Genomic DNA, 22,874 nt, shown 5'->3' with positions numbered 1-22,874 from the left:
GATGTTACTCCCCCACAAATGATGCGCCCACGACGTGAGTGATGCAATGGGTCAATCAGACGCCATGGGGCAGATTAATGTGGGCTTTGCGGCCCTTTCACGCTGCCGTTGCGTCACTTTTGTGACGCTGCGGTGGTGCAAAGCCAGCCCCATGCTGCGGGGAATGTACTATATGAAGCATCTGGGAGATGCGTCACGTTGTAAAGGCCTGCGCCACATGTAGGCGTTCTGGTGCAGGGGGGGGGGGCCTTCCGTGCGCAGAAACGCCTCCTAAAAATCTAGAATATTTCACTCAGTCACTTTTAAGGCCATGCTGCGTCAAAACCCTGCGCCTGCTTGAAGCAGGCGTAAGGATTGACGCAGCATCATAGGGATAGGGCACCCCCGAGCCTTGCTGGAGCTGCGTTGTGCATGCGACGCAACTCCAGCAATGCGCCGCCTTTCCAACGGGGGATGCGTACGCATCTGCACATCCGAGCTGCACGGTGCACCGAAATTTCAATGCCGCGCATCTGTGTTGGCGCACGGGTGGGCAGATGCATCGCAACTCTTCTGACGCATCTCTGCTGATTAGCAGAGATGCGTCCGTAGCCGTAACTCTGCCCCCCTGTGTTAGTGATATATCCACACTTCTCAAACACAATGTTCTGGAACACATCACACAACTCTGCAAATGAGCACCTAATATGGACTACATGTACCATAATGCAAAGCATGAGAAACTGAAACAGAAACTGCAGACATGTCTTGAAATGGTCACTTCACCCTCTTGTCACATTTAATTAATTCTCACATGCACTGTCTTTACTTTTTTATCCAGAACAGAACAGCAGGATGGCAGTAGATGTGATCCCAGATTGTGGATGGATCTGGATGACTACAAAATGGCAGGCAACTACTTCCTGTGATGTATTTGCTGCCTCCCACTCCCTGTAAAACATTTCCTGTATGGAAAAATATGTTTCGGGTCATTTTCGGAATTTGCGGCCAAAAAGCGGAAGCTCCGATTACGGAGCGTACGGCCCGTGTGCGGAAACGCCGATCACGCGGCGTACGGCCCGTGTGCGGACCTCCCGCTCCGGAACCGGAAACTGCGTTTACGGGCCGTAAACTCCGAAAATGACCCGGAACACATAATTTCATTCAGGAAATGTTTTACAGGAAGTGGGAGGCAGGAAATACATCACAGGAAATAGTTTGCTGCCATTTTGTGTTCATTCTGAGTCATCCTCTATCACAGACAGATCCTCTGACATCCTGCTGCTCTCATCCTTCTTATTATCCCCATAATGGCTGAGGGTTACGAAGAGAAGGCACCCCCTTTCACTGAAAGTGAGTTGGACATCTTGGCTGAGGGGGTGCTGGCCAAATTTTCTCAGCTATATGGGGACCCTGAACACCAGCTGAGCAATGCAGCCCGGGCCAGGCTGTGGGCCAACATCGCCGAACGCTGCAGTGCAGTGGGAGTCCACACCAGGCGTGCGAGGGCATGCCGCAAGCGCTGGGAGGACCTAAAACGGTGGGCCCGGCACAAGGCTGAGGAGCTGGTGGGCCAGTCTTCCCAGCACCATGTGCATCGTCCTCGCCTATCCCCACTGTACAGGAGGGTCCTGCGATCAGCTTGGCCGACCCTCCATGCTCAGCTGGAGGAGCAGGAGCAGCAGGGACATGGTAAGTGCATCATATGCTAAATGTGTCTGGGAGTATGATGTGAGTGAAACAGTGCTGTACCATTGTGTGTCCGATGCCTCCATTCACAGATTCCGTGTCCATGCAGCAGTAACCAAGCTTAAAAAGGCACACTGTGGCATATGGACTGTACAGGGCAGAGTGCATTTTGGGAGTTGGAGTCTCGCCATGACAACTGGCTAAATGAGCCATATTTGTGCATTTGGACTGAAATCAGCTCTTCCCGCACCACTACAATTGGCACTAGGAAATCATGTGTGCATTGGATGAGCAATGGTACAGACACTGTCCTGTGTGCGCATGGCAGGCCAAAGGGTATTGGATGCTATGACTTGCATAGCATTTTTAGAGTGTGGGTTCCAATTGTGACAAAACATCATGTGGCATGGAGTCAAGACAGACTTTGACATCCTTTCATCACTCTTAAGCGCTTCTAAATTTACAAGGGGTGTTCACTGACAGACGTCTCAGCCTCAGTGGCCTGTTTCACATGTACAGGTAGCTATCACTAAATTCCCCCAGTGTTCAGCGGTGTACAGCATTACCATATCAGTCACCAAAGCCAATATGTGCCACTGGATTGTCAGTACATGTGTGGGGACAGCCAAAGGCTAGACTCACAATTTAGCTACAGAAATAGGCCAGAGCCTCAGTGCATGTGTGACCCACATTCGCCACTTGTTGTGTCCCATACAATGCTACAAAGCAGATGACACTTGTCCAGACCTTAAATAGCTGCGACTCCCTATGAATGGCCATAATCTGAGATTCTGGACTTCATGTTCTCCATTGGTGGACTGCTTTTGGAACCTACACATGTAGCTGTGGCAGGACACACAGATCCCTAGAATGCCAGGTTGAGGGTTGGCCAATACAGTCGTGTAAGCCACACACATCCACGTGAGATGGCCATGTCAGACTCAATCCAGGACCTGACGGTGAACATACACGTAATGTCAGCTCATAGACACTGACAACTATTGAGTGTGATCAGAGGAAAATAAGTCTGACCTTGGATCCTATGAATGTGTCTCGTCCTGCATGACACAAACATAACATTCGGATTTTGCTTACATTTCAGCAGGCACAGCTGGCGGAACAGAAGGGCAGCAGGACCTGGTCCGGAGCAAGAGGCCACCAGTTCGGCGGCGGCTACACCCACTTTCCACCAGCGAGGAAGAGGAGGATGAGGAGGGACCCTCAACATCAAGAGGCAAGGGGATTGCGCCCACCCAGACTGACAAGGGACACCCTGATGCTGGTGCCACATCCCAGGTGGAGGCTGCAGACATTGATTGGGGGGGGGGTGAACACGACACCTCGGACCATGAGGTGTTGGAGAGCAACTCTCCTCAGGATTCTTCACCTGTGGTCCCTGAAAAGGTGTCCTCGGGGCAGGCCAACAAACAATCTGGGCCTGCCATCAGCCCCTCCCTACCTCTAGAGTTCCCCATTCCATCGGGGGACCCAGCTGCATCCCCTGCAACCAGTCCCCCTCATCGTAGCCGCCAGCTCCCCAACATCATTGGCTCCGGACCTCAGGCACCACATCCCTCCTCTTCCCCCCAGGCCCCTCCCGGTGTTGTTCCTCCTGTGGCTGTGCCAGTGGACCTGATGTGGATGTGTGAGGGTCAGCCAGACATGTCCGCTCGCATCGCGCTACAAGTGTGTATGGAGGTACGCATGATGCGAGAGGACATGCTCCGATGTATGGCCACCCTCACCACCGCCATCAATTCACTGCCCGCAGCCATGTCGTCTGTTGTCTCCCCAATCCCTTCCCATACCACTGTCAATGTCTCCCCCTGTCCATTGCCCCACACTGTTTCCCCCCGTACTCCTCGTGTGGCACGAACCCAAGTGGTGCCTGTTCCTGCACCCGCCAGACGTGTGCCTGCATCGGACTCTGAGGATCTGGACATTGTGGTCCTAGAGGATGACCAGAAGGACACTTGACTTTAGACGTGAACAACTATTTCATTTTCCCCTTGTAAATAGACTGTTTTCCCTGACGCTCCCTGACGTGTTATATTTTTTTTGCCCCACCCCAATCCAGGTTCACATCTCCCTCTGCTTTAAGATCTTCATTTGTTTTCCTTTCTCCCTTCCAAACGGACGGTTGTTCTTATGTACCTTCTCAAAATACAATTTGGAATACTCATAACTTCCACTTGTTTAACTTCATTCTGAATGTCTGGTTCTGAATATGGACACATATTTGATGGGTCATCTGCTATGCACATAATGGCTGGTTGCAACGATGGGTCACACTTGTAACTGTGTCACACACACACATACCTTCTCACATCTCCAGGCCACCTGCAACGTTACACAGGACATGATACACAACAGATGATTAGTTTTGGTAGGTGTTTATTTGGTGCACACACAAACACGTGATCACATTGTCCCGGGTTCCTGTCACTGGTGAGTGCGACGCCGCAATTTGGGGGGGGATGACCGCTCCGAGTGCTCAGGTCTGGCTCGCCGCCTACGTGGAGGTGGGTACTGTCCAAGGGACTGTCCAGGGTCATCCACATGTGCTGTGGCAGATGGTGTTTGCACACTTGATGGCTGTACAGGTGGTGGTGGTGGTTGTGCAGGTGGCGGGTGTGACAGTACAGGTGGTGGTGGTGGTGGTTGTGCAGGTGGCGGGTGTGACTGTACAGGTGGTGGTGGTGGTGGTTGTGCAGGTGGCGGGTGTGACAGTACAGGTGGTGTTGGTGGTGGTTGTGCAGGTGGCGGGTGTGACTGTACAGGGGGTGGTGGTGGTGGTTGTGCAGGTGGCGGGTGTGACAGTACAGGTGGTGGTGGTGGTGGTTGTGCAGGTGGCGGGTGTGACTGTACAGGTGGTGGTGTTGGTGGTGGTTGTGCAGGTGGCGGGAGTGACTGTACAGGTGGGGATGGTTGTGCAGGTGGCGGGAGTGACTGTACAGGGGGTGGTGTTGGGAGTGCCAGTTCAGCCCGCTGGTGTGGATGTCTCCCTTCGCTGTGTTGGTGTGCAGTTGGTACAGGTGTGGGGATGTGCTGTCCTGTGGGCAGATATGATGGCTCCCCTCCCTGCGTTGACCGTGAAGGGAAAGGTTGGCTCACTCTCAAAATGCCCTCCATCATCTTCATGGCCAAGGCATGGTGTCTTGCACTCTCGTCCCTCTGGATGGATAGCATGTCTCGCATATTTCTGGACATGTCCTGCCAAGTCCTATCCATCCTATCCAACACTTGGCTCAGCCTCTCCACCGCCTGAGGGAAGTGGACCATGTCCTGCAGGGAGTCCGACATGGTGGACAGGGTAGCCCCTATGGCACTAATGTCCTGCCTCACATCGCTCTGCTGTTGGAAGAAGTCCTGCTCCCACTGGTCATCACAGCCAGGTGCAGGCCCTCTCTGCAGCTGTCTGCCATGGATGGGATGTGCAGGTCCTACGGCAGGGGGTGGGGTGGGAGGTGTCAGCCTGTGGGCAGGTGAATGGTGCCCAGGGGATTCCAGCAGCACAACAGGGCTGGTACTACCCCCAGATGGTGGAGAGGCTGGCAGGGATACACTGTCTAGGGAAGAGTGGGTAGGGGAACCACCATGTTGGTCCTGGACGTGAGGACTGTGAGGGAGTGATGTCTGTGTTGTGATGCGTGTGTGCTGTGGCTGGTTTGCTCGAGTCTGGGGACAGGCCATGGTATGCCTGGGAGGAGGCGGAGGGACGTTGCTTGGCAGAGGAGTTGATGCCCTGACCGATTTAGCCAGTCTGGCACGATATCGCGCATTGCCATCTTCATCGTCAGACATGTAGTCCTCATCATCCACCAAGCAGAGGTCCTCAGGATATTCTTCCTCCTCCTCCTGAGCAGTGCTTGCAGCCGACATGACAGCTTGGAGGATCAGGGGATTCTCCCCTCTGATTCCACGTCGGCCCGCACTGGTCATAGGCCTGTCATCCTCGTCATCAGCATCCCCTGGAACAGAGGTTGCAACCGTATTAGGGATTGACCTTGTATGACATGTGGTGCAAAACAAGGGTTTGTATCAACTGTACTTTGCATCAACAGATGAGGATCATGTGACCTGTGTAGGGTACCACCACAAATGACAGCTCACACCATAGCACTGAGGGGTTACACAGATACAGGCAAACTCACCAGCTCCAGCCACAACTCTCTGTCCCTTGGTGTTCCCCCCTAGTGTCACCTGCTGGACCTGTCTCCTCACGGGCCTAGCTGTCCCTGAACCAGCAGCTGTAGAGGGAAGTGACAACATTCTCAATTATCTGCATCACCAATTGTCAGACAGGCACATGACACTCCTGATTTGTATTTCACTTTGTACACAACTGCTGATTACATGCAGAGGGGAATCAGGATCTCTGTCATGGCTTTGGAGTCGAAGCCAGTGACACACCTCATGCTAGAATTACCTGGAGGACGGCTGCGCGAGGGTTGGATGTCATACAGTCCCCGGGATGGTGCACGCTGCTGGGGTGTAATCCGGTCAGCATCTGTGATAAGACATACAGGTCTATATTTTGCAAGAAGAGATGGTAGCTCTGAGCCAACATGTCATTCTCAATGACCATTTGTGGGTAATCCAGAACGATGTGCAGCATGTTTAGCTCCTGAACTTTACATTTAGGCACCTGCTCACATGCAGCAGTTGCCAGCCGTTCCCTCCACACAGCAGTGACATCAATCAGATGACACATCAACAGACACCTCATGCTAGAATTACCTGAGGGACGGCTGCGCGAGGGGTGAACAGCTGCAGCCAGGATGTCATTGAGTGCCCGGGATGGTGCACGCTGCTGGGGTGTAATCCGGTCAGCATCTGTGATAAGACATACAGGTCTATATTTTTCAAGAAGAGATGGTAGCTCTGAGCCAACATGTCATTCTCAATGACCATTTGTGGGTAATCCAGAACGATGTGCAGCATGTTTAGCTCCTGAACTTTACATTTGGGCACCTGCTCACATGCAGCAGTTGCCAGCCGTTCCCTCCACACAGCAGTGACATCAATCAGATGACACATCAACAGACACCTCATGCTAGAATTACCTGGAGGACGGCTGCGCGAGGGTTGGATGTCATACAGTCCCCGGGATGGTGCATGCTGCTGGGGTGGAATCCGGTCAGCAGCTGTGATAAGACATACAGGTCTATATTTTGCAACAAGAGATGGTAGCTCTGAGCCAACATGTCATTCTCAATGACCATTTGTGGGTAATCCAGAACGATGTGCAGCATGTTTAGCTCCTGAACTTTACATTTAGGCACCTGCTCACATGCAGCAGTTGCCAGCCGTTCCCTCCACACAGCAGTGACATCAATCAGATGACACATCAACAGACACACATGTATGAGAAGATGACTGATAGGAAGGGATAAATGACCCGGATTCCTCCCCATTACACTGCTATCACCTTTGCCATTCAGACTTACATATTTCCAGAGTCTCATGTTGTTTGTTGTCAAGTCAGAAAGGGTTTCATGTGTGAGATTTACAATTGTCAGGGACATGATGTTGCTCATTTGTGCTTCCCCACGCATGAAGTCACACATATTTGTATGAGAGAACACAGATGTCTTATGTCCATCCTTTGAGTGTCCTCTCATTGCGTACTCTATTTCCCAGATCATGGTACTACTTAGCTGACGACGATTGGTGTCTTGTACAGCAGACATCCAAACCTCTTTTGTCAAACACTCACCTATACATGTGAATACAGTAGGAGAGGAGGCAAGCAGAATGCAACATTGCGGATAGGCTGAGAGGCTTTGATGCCTTCTGCCTGCACTGGATTAGCGTGTTGCTCTTCAGCCTAGTCATTTAGCAGGTGTAACTACATGAAGATTCACCTTAGCAGCCCCTACATTCATCTCAAAGGTACACTACTGGCATCAGTGTTGGCCTCAGCCATGCTATTTTCATCATGGTGTTTCCTATCATTGAATTGCAAGCCGGTTGTGTTTTGGTCACTTCATATGACTCATGGTACTATTGAATGTCCATTCTGCACTCACTTGGCATACATTTTGTGTCATCCTTTCATTAGCCACCAGGGTCTGATCTTGCATGGGTTCAAATGCCATATGTGAGCATATTGTGATGCAGGACAACAGTGTTGTAATACACATGCAACATACGGCGGACGTGAAAGGCACATTTCTTGAGCAGTCAGCCTGATATATTCTTGGGTTCCCCTCCCTTGGCCCAGCACCGGAACAGTGTGTGGGCCCTGAACAGATGTCACAGCCAACCTTGTAGCAGAAGTCAGTGTGTGTCTTTGATTCTGGGAGGACCTCGTTGTACCTACAATGATAAGTGTGTTTTGCTACTTAACATTCCGGCAGCCACATGTGATGCACTAGATTTCTGGCACAAAGGATGAGCACAAGCAGTTGTGGGCACCAGCGTAGCATTAGTGTGTTATACGTAATATCATGATTGCTCCCACATTACTTCGAATGGGCCCACTACCTGGATGCAACCAATATCACAATGACATGTCTACGGATCATGATGTGAGGTCCACTATCGTGTTTTGTTGATGGCCAACACAGAAGCCAGACAATGTAAGTGGTACATGACCAGCTGTGTGGACTGGGCATTTGATCTATATTGGAAACATTCAAAGTTGGACAGTGTATGCATTGTCAATACTGATGACCCTGGGATCTCACTTGCTCATCATTGCCATATTTCAGTCAATTACTTTGATTGATTACGTCTACAGACACCATTACAACATAGTGGGAACACCCTTTTGAGTAGTTGTGGCACTCGATGACAGGATTGGATTCCCAGGTCTGGGCCTGTTGCTGTAAAACATGTCATGTTCAGCAATTACGAAGGTTTGATGAGCCAAGACATGTAATATATTGTCTTCAGCTGTTCACAATTATAATTATCTAAAGGTGGATGTCCATTGACAACTCCAATAGTAATGCAGCGATTTGTACTTCTCTGGTTGACTTTCATATGTGGGCACTACATGTCCCTCTGTCACTCCTGGCAATGCATGCATTTTGACCATCTCCTGGCCACTTTGACTTACCAGTCGGTGAGGGTGTACGGTGGCGATGCCTCCCAGTAGATGCAGGGACCTCCGCTACGGCAGTTGTCTGTGCTCTGGCTGAATGTGTCAATGGGTGAGAAGAGAGAAAACTAAACATCTGGAATATGTGCTGGTGGAACATTTCTGTGATTTCCCCATTTCTTCTGCATGCTAACAGTGTTTTGCAGTACTGCTGCTGACTGGGCAGGTAGGAGCAGTGGTGCATTGGGGTCGTAGTGGCGTGGCAGGGTGGGAAATTTACAACAGAATAGGTGTCTGACTTTTGGACCAGATGGTTCTCTCACCTTCTGCTTTGTGCTTTCAGCTTGCACGGGGTGATTTACTTCATAGAGATTTAGTGGCATGTTTCCACGCCCCTTGTAATACATTAACACCGCAGTTGCGTCACTTCTGTGTCACAGCGGTGGGGTAATACAGGTGACACATTTGGACGTATTCCCAATTTTTTTTAATTTTTTTTTATTTATTTATTTTTTTTAAATTTTTATTGAGGATTCATGTTACACTATAGCAATACAATATGAATACATTTTGACTAAATAAGAAAGCTGAATGAGGTATAAGCAAATTACAAAAATAGCCAAAACAAAATAAATAAAAAAACAAATATGGATGAAGCAAGAACAAGGCATGTAGAAGTCGGTTGACGAATTACATTTCTAGTGTCTAATTGAGATTGGAGGTTGTAAATCATAGAATGATGTGGCGTCGATGTTGATCTAGAAGTTAAGATACATATAGTAAAACAAAGAGCCATCTGCCACAATCAGAGGAAGAAAGAGAGCGAGAAGGAACGTATAGCTAATGAAGATATAAATATTAGAAGCCAGACGTAGCTATATTCTGAAAATCAGTAAGATTATGACAATCTACTAGTGCGCCAGGCAGCCACTGGTGCCCAAATCTTCAACCCCAATTCTCTTGATTTTTTCCCCTTAAGTTGATACAGAGCCGCCTCCACATTATGTATACCTAGAAATCTGGATAACCACATTTGAAATGTTGGGGCCTGTGTATCTTTCCAAGCTGCTGAGATTAAGGTTCTGAGTACAGCAGTAGAGATGAAAATTAGGGCTTCAGACTTATTCCCAATGTTATGCATCTATGTTGATGCCTCACGGTGTGCGGGCCTGCGCAACATTAAACATGCATCAGCTGTGATTTTGCAGGGTGTGTGTTTATTTGGTGATGCCTCGTACAAGTGATGCATTGTAATTGACGGCATTTCACGTAGTCACTTTTCATAGGGTGTTGCCATGCAAACTTAAACCAGCTTGACGCACCTGTAATGAGTTGCCCTGAGCGTTAGGTGTAGGCGGTCCATGGACATAGTTGGAGTTGCGTCACACTTGCGACACTACTCCAGCAGAGCATCCCCCTGATGCCATCAGTTGCGACACCCATCTGACTATCCCAGCGCCACAGTGCACCGCATTGTCAATGTGACGCATCCGCGGTTGCACAAGAGTTGGATTGGGTGTGGCATTGTTACTGGGGCATCTCTGCTGTAATTTGTCAATTGCTACTTAGCATGCTGGTGTATTAATGCAACTGGACAGTGGCCATGTTTTCAGGAGTGGAGGAGGGATTTGCCATTTTCATCCCTAAGGATTGTGGGACTTGTAGTGCTACATACAGAGGGTGACACAGGAGTCTGTGACTTACGGATTAATTAATACACTTTGGACTACTTCCTTATTCACACTGACAGTGCAACACAGACCTTCTATTCATGCACTTTCACTTTTCATCCCACTTACCTGGTACCACGTAGCGGACGTCACTGACAGGCAGCCCATGGACCAAGTGGGGGTGTATGGTCGTCAGGATGTCCTCCTCCTGTGTGGTGAGGCGGATGCGTGGTCCAGATTGTGCGGCTGGGAGGATCTGTTGTAATTCCATCCTGGCGTATTTATCCTTTACCCTCAGCCGCTCATCCTGCCATTTCTTTTTGACGTCCTGCACAGTGCGCCTGTCCTCCCCCAATGCTGTGACAGCAGTGGCTAATTGCTGCCACAGGGCTGCCTTCTGGCTCCCACTGGTGCAGTAGGGTGTGAGTCCATAGAGGCGTTTATGGTGCCTCACAATGAACTCCACAAGCATGGTGGTCTCCTCTGCTGTGAAGTTCCGCTTTCTCTTCATGAGCTCCATTTTCTTGGCCGGTCTCTGCTTGGAAATCCAAACTGCGTGTGACCAAACCGGTGCCTTCACTGTGTGCTGCTTTTAAATGTTTTTTGCTGCTGGTCAATCTGTGTTAATTGGCTTCAGCTGGATCATGGTGGGGGATGGTAGGCACTAGCAACATGATGGCTAACTGGAGCTGTTGGCTGGGATTGGCTGGAGTGCGTCAGCTGATGCATGGTGGGGGATGGTAGGGACTTGAACAGGTGTTTCCCCTTGGCTCAAATGATCAATGGCAACAGTGATGTAGTCTGGCCCCAATTCTGATGTTCCGGCCGGAGAGCGGAATTTCCGGCCCGAGAGCGGAATTTCCGGCCCGAGAGCGGAGTTCCCGGCCAGAGAGCGGCTATTCCGCCCTTAAAGCGGAGTTTCCGGCCCGCATGCGGACTTCCCGCTCCGGGCCCGGAAACTCCGCTCCGGTGGCGGAAAATCCGGCCCGGGTGCGGACGTAAGTTTAGTGGTCGTAAATGGATTCTGTGAATAGCAAAAGTCCTAAGTTCATTTTGTGAATCGCAAAAGTAGTAAGTTCATTCTGTGAATACCAGAAGTACTAGGTGCATTCTGTGAATACCAGAATGGTACTAAGTTTAGGATTTAGTCTTAAGTTTGTTCTGTGAATCGGGCCCTGGGTGTCCAGAGTTGGCTTCAGAGCCAAAGCTGCAAAGTGCAATTTATTAAGTCTTCTGTTCGGCTCTGTTAGGGTCAGGTCGGCTTTGGTTCATAGGCAAGAGTCCTAGCCCTGATGGCTCTGCTGATGATTCATCCGATCTTTTAAAATGGTGTCATCCTGTAATACAGAAAGGGGGCCCAATGGCGTTACATAGAGGATGGGGATAATGTGATCAGATTTCTTGTGACCCTTAAAGATGGGGGCTGCAGTGAGGTAGCAAATGCCCTTCCAGGAATACATTCCGGGGTAATGGACACAGGCCTTGACCCAAAACCTTAGCCTGTGTCTGGTACCCATGATATGAATACCCCCAAGATCTTGGTTTGTGCCTGGTATCCAAGCTGTCAATAGTCCCAAGCCCTTGGCCTGTGCCTGGTACCCATGTTGTCAATAGCCCCAAGACCTTGACCTGTGCCTGGTACCCATTCTGTCTATAGCCCCTAGACCTTTGCTTTGCCTGGTACCCATGCTGTCTATAGCCCCTAGACCTTAGCCTGTGCCTGGTACCCATAATATTGAACTCTCAGGATCTTGGTCTGTGCCTGGTATCCATGCTGTCAATAGCCTTTAGACCTTGGCCTTTGCCTGGTACCCATGATAATAATACCCCCAAGATCTTGGTCTGTGCCTGGTATCCATGCTGTTAATAGCCCCTAGACCTTGGCCGTGCCTGGTACCCATGAAATTAATACCCCAAGATATTGGTCTGTGCTTGGTATCCATGCTGTCAATAGCCCCAAGACCTTTGCCTGTGTCTGGTACCCATGCTATCAATAGCCCCTAGACCTTTTCCTATGCCTGGTGCCCATGCTGCCAATAGGCCCAAGACCTTATGCTGTGCCCGGTACCCATGCTATCACCAGCCCCTAGACCTTTGCCTCTGCTGTCAATAGTCCAAGACCTTGGCCTGTGCCTGGTACCCATGCTGTTAATAGCCCAAGGATCTTGGCCTGTGCCTGGGACCCGTGCTATCAATAGCCCTAGACCTTGGCCTGTGCCTGGTACCCATGCTGTCAATATCCCCAATACCTTTGCCTCTGCTTGGCACCCATGCGGTCAATAGCTCCAAAACATTTGCATCTGCCTGGTACCCATGTTGTAAATAGCTCCAAGTCCTAGCCTGTGCCTGGTACCCATAATATGGAACTCTCAGGATCTTGGTCTGTGCCTGGTATCCATGCTGTCAATAGCCTCTCGACCTTGGCCTTTGCCTGGTACCCATGATAATAATACCCCCAACATCTTGGTCTGTGCCTGGTATCCATGCTGTTAATAGCCCCTAGACCTTGGCCGTGCCTGGTACCCATGATATTAATACCCCAAGATATTGGTCTGTGCTTGGTATCCATGCTGTCAATAGCCCCAAGACCTTTGCCTGTGTCTGGTACCCATGCTATCAATAGCCCCTAGACCTTTTCCTATGCCTGGTGCCCATGCTGCCAATAGCCCCAAGACCTTATGCTGTGCCCGGTACCCATGCTATCACCAGCCCCTAGATCTTTGCCTCTGCTGTCAATAGAATCAAACAACAAGAGAGAGAGGGTCAAGAAACACACTCTTCGTCCCCCTGAGATACTAATAATAAACAACAAAAGAGTATGGGACAATTATTACTGAAAGAAAAAGGGGAAAGAACCTATATTACCACAAAGCAATCAAAATTTGTTAAAAGAGTCCTCACTCACCAACCTAGTTGGTGACATGCTTCATCATTGGACTCCCACCAGGGAGGTCTAGCACCTCCCCGGTGTGCTACAACGCCTGATTACAGCGGAGCGGGTGATTGATGTGTCAAGTGTGATAGTGCAGGTGATGTGCAAGGTGAGTGTAAAAAATGTCAGGTTACAACCAAAAACCTTTATTGTGGCAAACCTGGCATTAGTTAAAAAGGGTATAATAACTAAATACCAAATTTTTGGTTAGTTAACCCTAATAGTGAGGGGAATAAAATCTGGTCAACATGTTTCTGCCATAGATAGTTGTTTCACCAGGCATTCGTCAGGACCGTGCTGCCCCGGTGGTATGCACACGCTAAGGTGCACCCAACCGTTGGCAGCGTTGTTACTTAAAAACTCACGGTTCTTGTTACCGGAGGATCTTCAGCATTTCTGAAGAGAAGGAGGTGTCTGTGAAAATAAACAGAGACAGCATACAATGTAAAAAGAGCATTGCTTCGTGGATTTAGGAAGGATTTACATGTTTTCATTCGCAAGGAAACCCCTTTCATTTAGTAAAACCTTATTTGGTACACACGGAATTTCATTGAGAAATAATCAGGAACTACTGTTGTGTGCAGAAAAGCTATCAATCTTTAACAGTGTGCGTTACATTCGTTCCATTTCTGAACGGAATTCGCAACTATTACACTTTCTCTTATTCAGAAATGTATTTATTGGCCAGAAAGGCCGGTTTCTCATAAACAAAGAACTCCAATATAGCCGAACCTCTCAGTGCACCAGTGGGAATCAACAGAGGACAAACAAGTTCTTCTAAGGCTTTGTCATAATCATGTCTTAGATCAGCACTCATTCACACAAAAGACTTACTAATGGCTAAAATCAGCCTCACACCATGGACCCAGGGAGGGGGATGCGCGCTTGTAGTCACACACTGCAAGAGACAATGATCAAAACGTTACCATCCGGTAACATGCGAAGGTTTTTGGGGTAGATTGTGCAATTGCAAGAGACCACCTACTTCATCAAAGCGCCGCACCCACCGGAACACCTAGCGTTCCCTCCAATTTGGATCCCGCAGGTATCGCAACTGGTCAAGGTGAAAGTTTAAATACCCCCGACATCCAATCAGTGAAAAACACAGAGCGGGTATTGCTCGTTTTCCAAAGGCAGAAGCCTCTCAATGCGTGTTACGTCATGGTACGTCTTCCTCACCAATCAGGGAAAAGGGGGCTGAGACAGTCGCTAAAAGACTAGAGCGTGAAGCAATTCAGCCATCAACACGAACCAATCGAACAGAATACAAAAGGGTGTCGCCACAACACAGCGCTACACCCCGTGAGTGTAAACAAACCCAAATGCCATAATTCTTCATTGGGAATTTGAAGAAAAATAATAGATCTTGAATAAAGAAAAAAGAAAGAAGGTCGGGTTGGGGGAACCACTCTTTTTTAATTCAAAGCGTTTTTTTGTAAAATCAAGAACTTTATTAAATGGCACTCGTGGACATTCCGGGTAAAGTTACATAGCGTAATAACCCCTTTTGTCTCTTGGGGTGACCATAATAGTCTACCAAAGTCAGATTTAGAGATTCAGTGCTGCATTACACTATTCCAGGGAATATTATCGTTAAGGCCTGATGTATGAGTGGCCAGACGATAAACCCATCGTTGTTCTTTCTCAAATAGTCTCTGAGTTATGTTATTCCCACCTTGTAGATGTTCAATGATGGTCCACATTAAGTCATCAATTGTGTGGTTAAAACAGAGAAAATGTTCAGTGAGTTTGGTAGTATTGCGCTTGCACCGTATATTGCTCCGGTGTTCACACATACGTTGCTTGATTTTTCTGGTGGTCATTCCTATATATCTTAGTCCGCACGGGCAGGTAATAAGGTAGACCACGTTGTTGGTGTTGCAATTAGTGTGTTGTCTTTGTGTCCAGATTTTATCGCTTTCGAGGAGCAAGGTTTTACTTGTTTTTGTTAGGTGACAAACACTACACGACCCACAAGGGTAGTGTCCCGTGATTCTAGGCAGGCCCCAAGCATTACAGAGGGTGTTTTCGCCTTGCATGTTCGTATTCTTGGGACGAGTATGTACTAAAGCATCTTTAATGCTTCTTGCCTTCTTAAAAGAAAACAGGGGTTTCTCCCAGTTCCTGTTGTTACTGACCAAAATGCGCCAATGTTTGCGTATAGAGTTAGTAACAGCATTGGAAGCCGTGCTATAGGTTGTTACACACGTCAAGGGGATACCTATATCTGTCTTTACTGTCTCTTCAAGGAGAACTTCCCTTGGTTGATTACGGGCTCTTTTGCAGCTTTTTGTAAGTAATCTTTTGGGATAGCCTCTATTCCTCAATTTTTGGGTCAACTCCTCTGATTGTTTCCGAAAATCAGCCACCTCACTGCAATTGCGTCTCAGACGCAAAAACTGGCCATACGGTAGATTTTCACGTAGAGTACGTGGATGGAAACTCGAAAACTCCAATAAATTGTTCTTGGCTGTGGGCTTGTAATGGGTACGTGTTATTAATGACCCATTAGATTTTGTTATCACCAAGTCAAGAAAGATCATCTCTGTATGGTGGTAAGTGTACGTAAACTTGAGGTGCCTGTCGCAGGTATTGATCCAATTGAAAAAATCAAGAAGGCGACTTTCAGTGCCCTGCCAGATGATGAACACATCATCAATGTATCTGCGCCACAAGGACAGGTGCTGTCCAAAGGGATTGCTGTCATGTAAGATGTATTTACTCTCAAAGTCAAAGACATATAAACCCGCTACACTAGGGGCAAAAACGCTGCCCATAGATGTACCTGTGGTTTGTAAGAACAAATCTCCTTGGTATTCAAAAAAGTTCTTTTTTAATTCTAAAGTGGCGCATTCAATTACAAAAGACCTTGGCGTGTTGTGGTCCCATTGTGCTGTGTCTAAAACCTCAGTGAGGACCCTGATCGTTTCATCTTGGGGTATACTCGTGTAAAGGCTCTCTATATCCAGAGAGACCAAAATGGAGTTGTCATTGTCCACATTCAATGTCTGTATGAGGGCCAAAAGGTTTTTGGTATCCTTCAAATATGTGGAAGTAGCTTGTACCAAGGGTTTCAAGAATTCGTCGCAGTACCTGGAGAGAGGTTCCAAAAGTGAACCAATCCCGGACACTATAGGACGTCCAGGAGGCGGAGTCCTGTTTTTATGGGTTTTTGGCAGAGTGTAAAAGTATGGTACCACCCCTGCACTGGTGGTTATAAATTGTGCCTCCTGTTTGGAAATGTGCTCATTACATTCTGCTGTGTGAACCAGGTTACATATAACCTCTTTCAGGTCCATGGATGGATCCTTGGTTAGACGAGTATAACTGACAGAATCATTCAGGAGTCGTCTACATTCCTTATTGTAGTCATCAGCATCCTGTATGACCACCCCACCACCCTTATCTGCAGGTTTAATTACAATTGCAGTGTTATTTTGTAGCGACTGTAATGCCTGGAACTCTGTTGTGGTCATATTTTTGAAGACCTCTCTGTCCTCCAAAGCTTCCACATCCAGAAAAACTGCACGTTCAAAGGCAATTATTTCAGCTGGTACTGTGTGGGGAGGGGGATTGAAGGTAGACTTAATCCTAAGGTCAGTATCACTGGTATTTTCAGGTGTCGCAGCAGGTTCCGTATTTTCAAAAAACGCTTTTAATTTGAGTTTTCTAAAAAAGTTTGCCAGCTCGCAATGTAATCGAAATTTATCCAAACGTGCCATGGGCACGAAACCCAACCCTTTCTCCAAGACTGAGAGTTCACTAGGCGACAAGGTAATACTTGAAAGGTTGGTGACTAGACTCGCGTGTTGCTGACACCCGCTTGCAGACTCTGTGTCTTGCTCCGGGTGTTGTTCCCTACTGTCTCCTCCACACCCCAATGGACTTGACCTCTTCGTCTGCCCCGTCCTCTTCTGCCCCTGTCTAAAAAAGGGGGGCGATATGTATTTGGGGTAAAAGGGTGCGGGGGCATGAATGCAGGGTTCCAACCCATCATTGGAAAGTTAGGTTGTTGGAATTGATTATGATAGTTCATACCTCCGGCCATAGGAAAGGGCGGCCAGGAATCCTGCTGATGGTAATGTCTACTCCAGCCCCTCCCTCTTCCTCTTTGTTTTTGTCGGGTACTACCCCCACTAGAACCACTAGTAGTGGATCCATCATCTTCTGAGGCATCTGAATTGTAGGTATCTTTGGTAGGAGGGAGATAATCGGGATCAGCATAGGGATAGACTTTCAAGAACGAGAACTTTTTAAGATCTTTTTGGAACTTCTGAGCCTTAGACTGTGTCAGATTGTCCTTGTACTCATTGATTTCTTTGTTGAGTTCGTCTAATTTCTTTTTATAGCCTGTCAGTGTTGTCCTAAAGTGAGTTTCGGCTAGTTGTATCTCAACCATTATGGCCTCAGAAAGTCTCAATGCTGTTTTAATAATCAGAACCAGCCAGTCGCGGGTACATCGCCACGCTATCTGGGCCCATTCTTTCCTAAATAACGCATCGTCAAGAAAGATGCGTGGAGCATTGGTCACTAATAGCCCTCTTGGTGCTATATTATTCCTCAAATATTCGGTAAGGATAGTACCGTGTAAAATGGTGCGTATCCTATTGCGTTTCTGTTCTGATAAGTTGTCCCATTCACTAGTCTGGGAAATTGTTTGTGAGATGGAGACATCCGCAAAAAGAGAGGGACCTGCCAAAAGGGCGTCCACTTCCTCATTGGAATAAGCTAAGCCCAGGTTGTCCATTGTGACACCCAACCCAGAACAAGGTGAGATTCTGAAATGGAGTTCAAAAGGAATATGTAACCTGGTTCACACAGCAGAATGTAATGAGCACATTTCCAAACAGGAGGCACAATTTTTAACCACCAGTGCAGGGGTGGTACCATACTTTTACACTCTGCCAAAAACCCATAAAAACAGGACTCCGCCTCCTGGACGTCCTATAGTGTCCGGGATTGGTTCACTTTTGGAACCTCTCTCCAGGTACTGCGACGAATTCTTGAAACCCTTGGTACAAGCTACTTCCACATATTTGAAGGATACCAAAAACCTTTTGGCCCTCATACAGACATTGAATGTGGACAATGACAACTCCATTTTGGTCTCTCTGGATATAGAGAGCCTTTACACGAGTATACCCCAAGATGAAACGATCAGGGTCCTCACTGAGGTTTTAGACACAGCACAATGGGACCACAACACGCCAAGGTCTTTTGTAATTGAATGCGCCACTTTAGCATTAAAAAAGAACTTTTTTGAATACCAAGGAGATTTGTTCTTACAAACCACAGGTACATCTATGGGCAGCGTTTTTGCCCCTAGTGTAGCGGGTTTATATGTCTTTGACTTTGAGAGTAAATACATCTTACATGACAGCAATCCCTTTGGACAGCACCTGTCCTTGTGGCGCAGATACATTGATGATGTGTTCATCATCTGGCAGGGCACTGAAAGTCGCCTTCTTGATTTTTTCAATTGGATCAATACCTGCGACAGGCACCTCAAGTTTACGTACACTTACCACCATACAGAGATGATCTTTCTTGACTTGGTGATAACAAAATCTAATGGGTCATTAATAACACGTACCCATTACAAGCCCACAGCCAAGAACAATTTATTGGAGTTTTCGAGTTTCCATCCACGTACTCTACGTGAAAATCTACCGTATGGCCAGTTTTTGCGTCTGAGACGCAATTGCAGTGAGGTGGCTGATTTTCGGAAACAATCAGAGGAGTTGACCCAAAAATTGAGGAATAGAGGCTATCCCAAAAGATTACTTACAAAAAGCTGCAAAAGAGCCCGTAATCAACCAAGGGAAGTTCTCCTTGAAGAGACAGTAAAGACAGATATAGGTATCCCCTTGACGTGTGTAACAACCTATAGCACGGCTTCCAATGCTGTTACTAACTCTATACGCAAACATTGGCGCATTTTGGTCAGTAACAACAGGAACTGGGAGAAACCCCTGTTTTCTTTTAAGAAGGCAAGAAGCATTAAAGATGCTTTAGTACATACTCGTCCCAAGAATACGAACATGCAAGGCGAAAACACCCTCTGTAATGCTTGGGGCCTGCCTAGAATCACGGGACACTACCCTTGTGGGTCGTGTAGTGTTTGTCACCTAACAAAAACAAGTAAAACCTTGCTCCTCGAAAGCAATAAAATCTGGACACAAAGACAACACACTAATTGCAACACCAACAACGTGGTCTACCTTATTACCTGCCCGTGCGGACTAAGATATATAGGAATGACCACCAGAAAAATCAAGCAACGTATGTGTGAACACCGGAGCAATATACGGTGCAAGCGCAATACTACCAAACTCACTGAACATTTTCTCTGTTTTAACCACACAATTGATGACTTAATGTGGACCATCATTGAACATCTACAAGGTGGGAATAACATAACTCAGAGACTATTTGAGAAAGAACAACGATGGGTTTATCGTCTGGCCACTCATACATCAGGCCTTAACGATAATATTCCCTGGAATAGTGTAATGCAGCACTGAATCTCTAAATCTGACTTTGGTAGACTATTATGGTCACCCCAAGAGACAAAAGGGGTTATTACGCTATGAAACTTTACCCGGAATGTCCACGAGTGCCATTTAATAAAGTTCTTGATTTTACAAAAAAACGCTTTGAATTAAAAAAGAGAGGTTCCCCCAACCCGACCTTCTTTCTTTTTTCTTTATTCAAGATCTATTATTTTTCTTCAAATTCCCAATGAAGAATTATGGCATTTGGGTTTGTTTACACTCACGGGGTGTAGCGCTGTGTTGTGGCGACACCCTTTTGTATTCTGTTCGATTGGTTCGTGTTGATGGCTGAATTGCTTCACGCTCTAGTCTTTTAGCGACTGTCTCAGCCCCCTTTTCCCTGATTGGTGAGGAAGACGTACCATGACGTAACACGCATTGAGAGGCTTCTGCCTTTGGAAAACGAGCAATACCCGCTCTGTGTTTTTCACTGATTGGATGTCGGGGGTATTTAAACTTTCACCTTGACCAGTTGCGATACCTGCGGGATCCAAATTGGAGGGAACGCTAGGTGTTCCGGTGGGTGCGGCGCTTTGATGAAGTAGGTGGTCTCTTGCAATTGCACAATCTACCCCAAAAACCTTCGCATGTTACCGGATGGTAACGTTTTGATCATTGTCTCTTGCAGTGTGTGACTACAAGCGCGCATCCCCCTCCCTGGGTCCATGGTGTGAGGCTGATTTTAGCCATTAGTAAGTCTTTTGTGTGAATGAGTGCTGATCTAAGACATGATTATGACAAAGCCTTAGAAGAACTTGTTTGTCCTCTGTTGATTCCCACTGGTGCACTGAGAGGTTCGGCTATATTGGAGTTCTTTGTTTATGAGAAACCGGCCTTTCTGGCCAATAAATACATTTCTGAATAAGAGAAAGTGTAATAGTTGCGAATTCCGTTCAGAAATGGAACGAATGTAACGCACACTGTTAAAGATTGATAGCTTTTCTGCACACAACAGTAGTTCCTGATTATTTCTCAATGAAATTCCGTGTGTACCAAATAAGGTTTTACTAAATGAAAGGGGTTTCCTTGCGAATGAAAACATGTAAATCCTTCCTAAATCCACGAAGCAATGCTCTTTTTACGTTGTATGCTGTCTCTGTTTATTTTCACAGACACCTCCTTCTCTTCAGAAATGCTGAAGATCCTCCGGTAACAAGAACCGTGAGTTTTTAAGTAACAACGCTGCCAACGGTTGGGTGCACCTTAGCGTGTGCATACCACCGGGGCAGCACGGTCCTGACGAATGCCTGGTGAAACAACTATCTATGGCAGAAACATGTTGACCAGATTTTATTCCCCTCACTATTAGGGTTAACTAACCAAAAATTTGGTATTTAGTTAATATACCCTTTTTAACTAATGCCAGGTTTGCCACAATAAAGGTTTTTGGTTGTAACCTGACATTTTTTACACTCACCTTGCACATCACCTGCACTATCACACTTGACACATCAATCACCCGCTCCGCTGTAATCAGGCGTTGTAGCACACCGGGGAGGTGCTAGACCTCCCTGGTGGGAGTCCAATGATGAAGCATGTCACCAACTAGGTTGGTGAGTGAGGACTCTTTTAACAAATTTTGATTGCTTTGTGGTAATATAGGTTCTTTCTGCTGTCAATAGCCCAAGACCTTGGCCTGTGCCTGGTACCCATGCTGTTAATAGCCCAAGGATCTTGGCCTGTGCCTGGTACCCGTGCTATCAATAGCCCTAGACCTTGGCCTGTGCCTGGTACCCATGCTGTCAATATCCCCAATACCTTTGCCTCTGCTTGGCACCCATGCGGTCAATAGCTCCAAAACATTTGCATCTGCCTGGTACCCATGTTGTAAATAGCTCCAAGTCCTATGCCTGTGCCTGGTACCCATGCTTTTAATAACCCCAAGATCTTGGCCTGTTTCTGGTACCCATGCTTTCAATAACCCAAGGCCTTGGCCTATGCCTGGTACCCATGCTATGAATAGCCCCAAGACCTTTGAGTGTACCTGGTACCCATACTGTCAATATCCCCAAGACCTTGGCCTGGTTACTATTCTGTCAATAGCCCCTAGATCGTTGCCTGTACCAGGTAACCATGCTGTCAATAGCCCCTAGACCTTTGCCTGTTTCTGGTACCCATGCAGCCAATGTCACCAAGACCTCTGCCCATGCCTAGTGCTGATGCTGTCAATAGCCCCAAGATATTGGCCTGTGCCTGGTACCCATCCTATCAATAGCCCCTAAACCTTGGCCTGTGCTTGTACCCATGCTGTCAATAGCCCTAAGACCTTTGCCTCTGCCTGGTACCCATGTTGTCAATAGCCCCAAGATCCTGGCCTGTGCCTGGTATCCATGCTGTCAATAGCCCTAAGACCTTGGCCTGCGCATGGTACCCACATTTTATATAGCCCCAAGTCCTTTGCCTGTACCTGGTACCCATGCTGTCTATAGCCCCTAGACATTTGCCTGTGCCTAGTACCCATGCTGTTAAAAGCTCCAACTCCTTTGCCTGTGCCTGATGCCCATGCTGTCAATAGCCCCAAGACTTTGGCGTGTGCCTGGTAACCATGCCGTCAATATCTCCAAAACCTTGGCCTGTGACCTGGTACCTATACTGTTAGTAGCTCGAAGACCTTTGCCTCTGACTCGTACCCATGCTGTCAATAGCTCCTAGACCTTGGCCTATGCCTGGTAACCATGCCGTCAATAGCTCCAAGACCTTGGCCTGTACCTGGTACCTATACTGTTAGTAGCCCCAAGACATTGGCCTATGCCTGGTACCCATGCTGTCAATAGCCCCTAGACCTTTGCCTGGTACCCATGCTGGCAATAGCCCCAATACCTTGGCCTGAGCCTGGTACCCATGTTATCAATAGTCCCAAGATCTTTGCCTGTGCCTGGTACCCTAGCTGTCAATAGCCCCAACTCCTTTGCCTGTGCCCAGTACCCATTTTGTCAATAGGCCCTAGACCTTGGCCTGTGCCTGGTACCCATGCTGTCAATAGCCCCTAGACCTTGGCCTGT

At 47.7% G+C, this 22,874-nt stretch overlaps 3 protein-coding genes across 3 annotated transcripts in view; 2 read left to right on the top strand and 1 right to left on the bottom strand.

The window, feature by feature from the left end:
- The window catches only part of LOC146808873 (phospholipase A2 inhibitor and Ly6/PLAUR domain-containing protein-like), a 93,796-nt gene that overhangs the window by 13,425 nt on the left and 57,497 nt on the right, over positions 1–22,874 (top strand). The gene's annotated exons all lie outside the window — the stretch shown is intronic.
- On the top strand, positions 1,144–3,703 carry LOC146808875 (uncharacterized). Its single transcript, XM_085615687.1, has 2 exons — positions 1,144–1,671; positions 2,771–3,703. Exons 1-2 carry the CDS (start codon positions 1,290–1,292, stop codon positions 3,643–3,645), a joined length of 1,257 nt encoding a protein of 418 aa, XP_085471813.1. The 5' UTR covers positions 1,144–1,289; the 3' UTR covers positions 3,646–3,703.
- LOC146808874 (uncharacterized) lies at positions 3,748–5,886 on the bottom strand. Its single transcript, XM_085620360.1, has 3 exons — positions 5,823–5,886; positions 4,307–5,639; positions 3,748–3,793 (listed from the first exon to the last, which is right to left on the bottom strand). Exons 2-3 carry the CDS (start codon positions 5,608–5,610, stop codon positions 3,748–3,750), a joined length of 1,350 nt encoding a protein of 449 aa, XP_085476486.1. The 5' UTR covers positions 5,611–5,639; positions 5,823–5,886.

This window comes from Triturus cristatus, chromosome 7 (assembly GCF_964204655.1).
Source record: "Triturus cristatus chromosome 7, aTriCri1.1, whole genome shotgun sequence".
NCBI classification, from domain to species: domain Eukaryota; kingdom Metazoa; phylum Chordata; class Amphibia; order Caudata; family Salamandridae; genus Triturus; species Triturus cristatus.
Note: the sequence above shows the minus strand (reverse complement) of the source record. Positions and strands in the feature narration are given on the sequence as shown.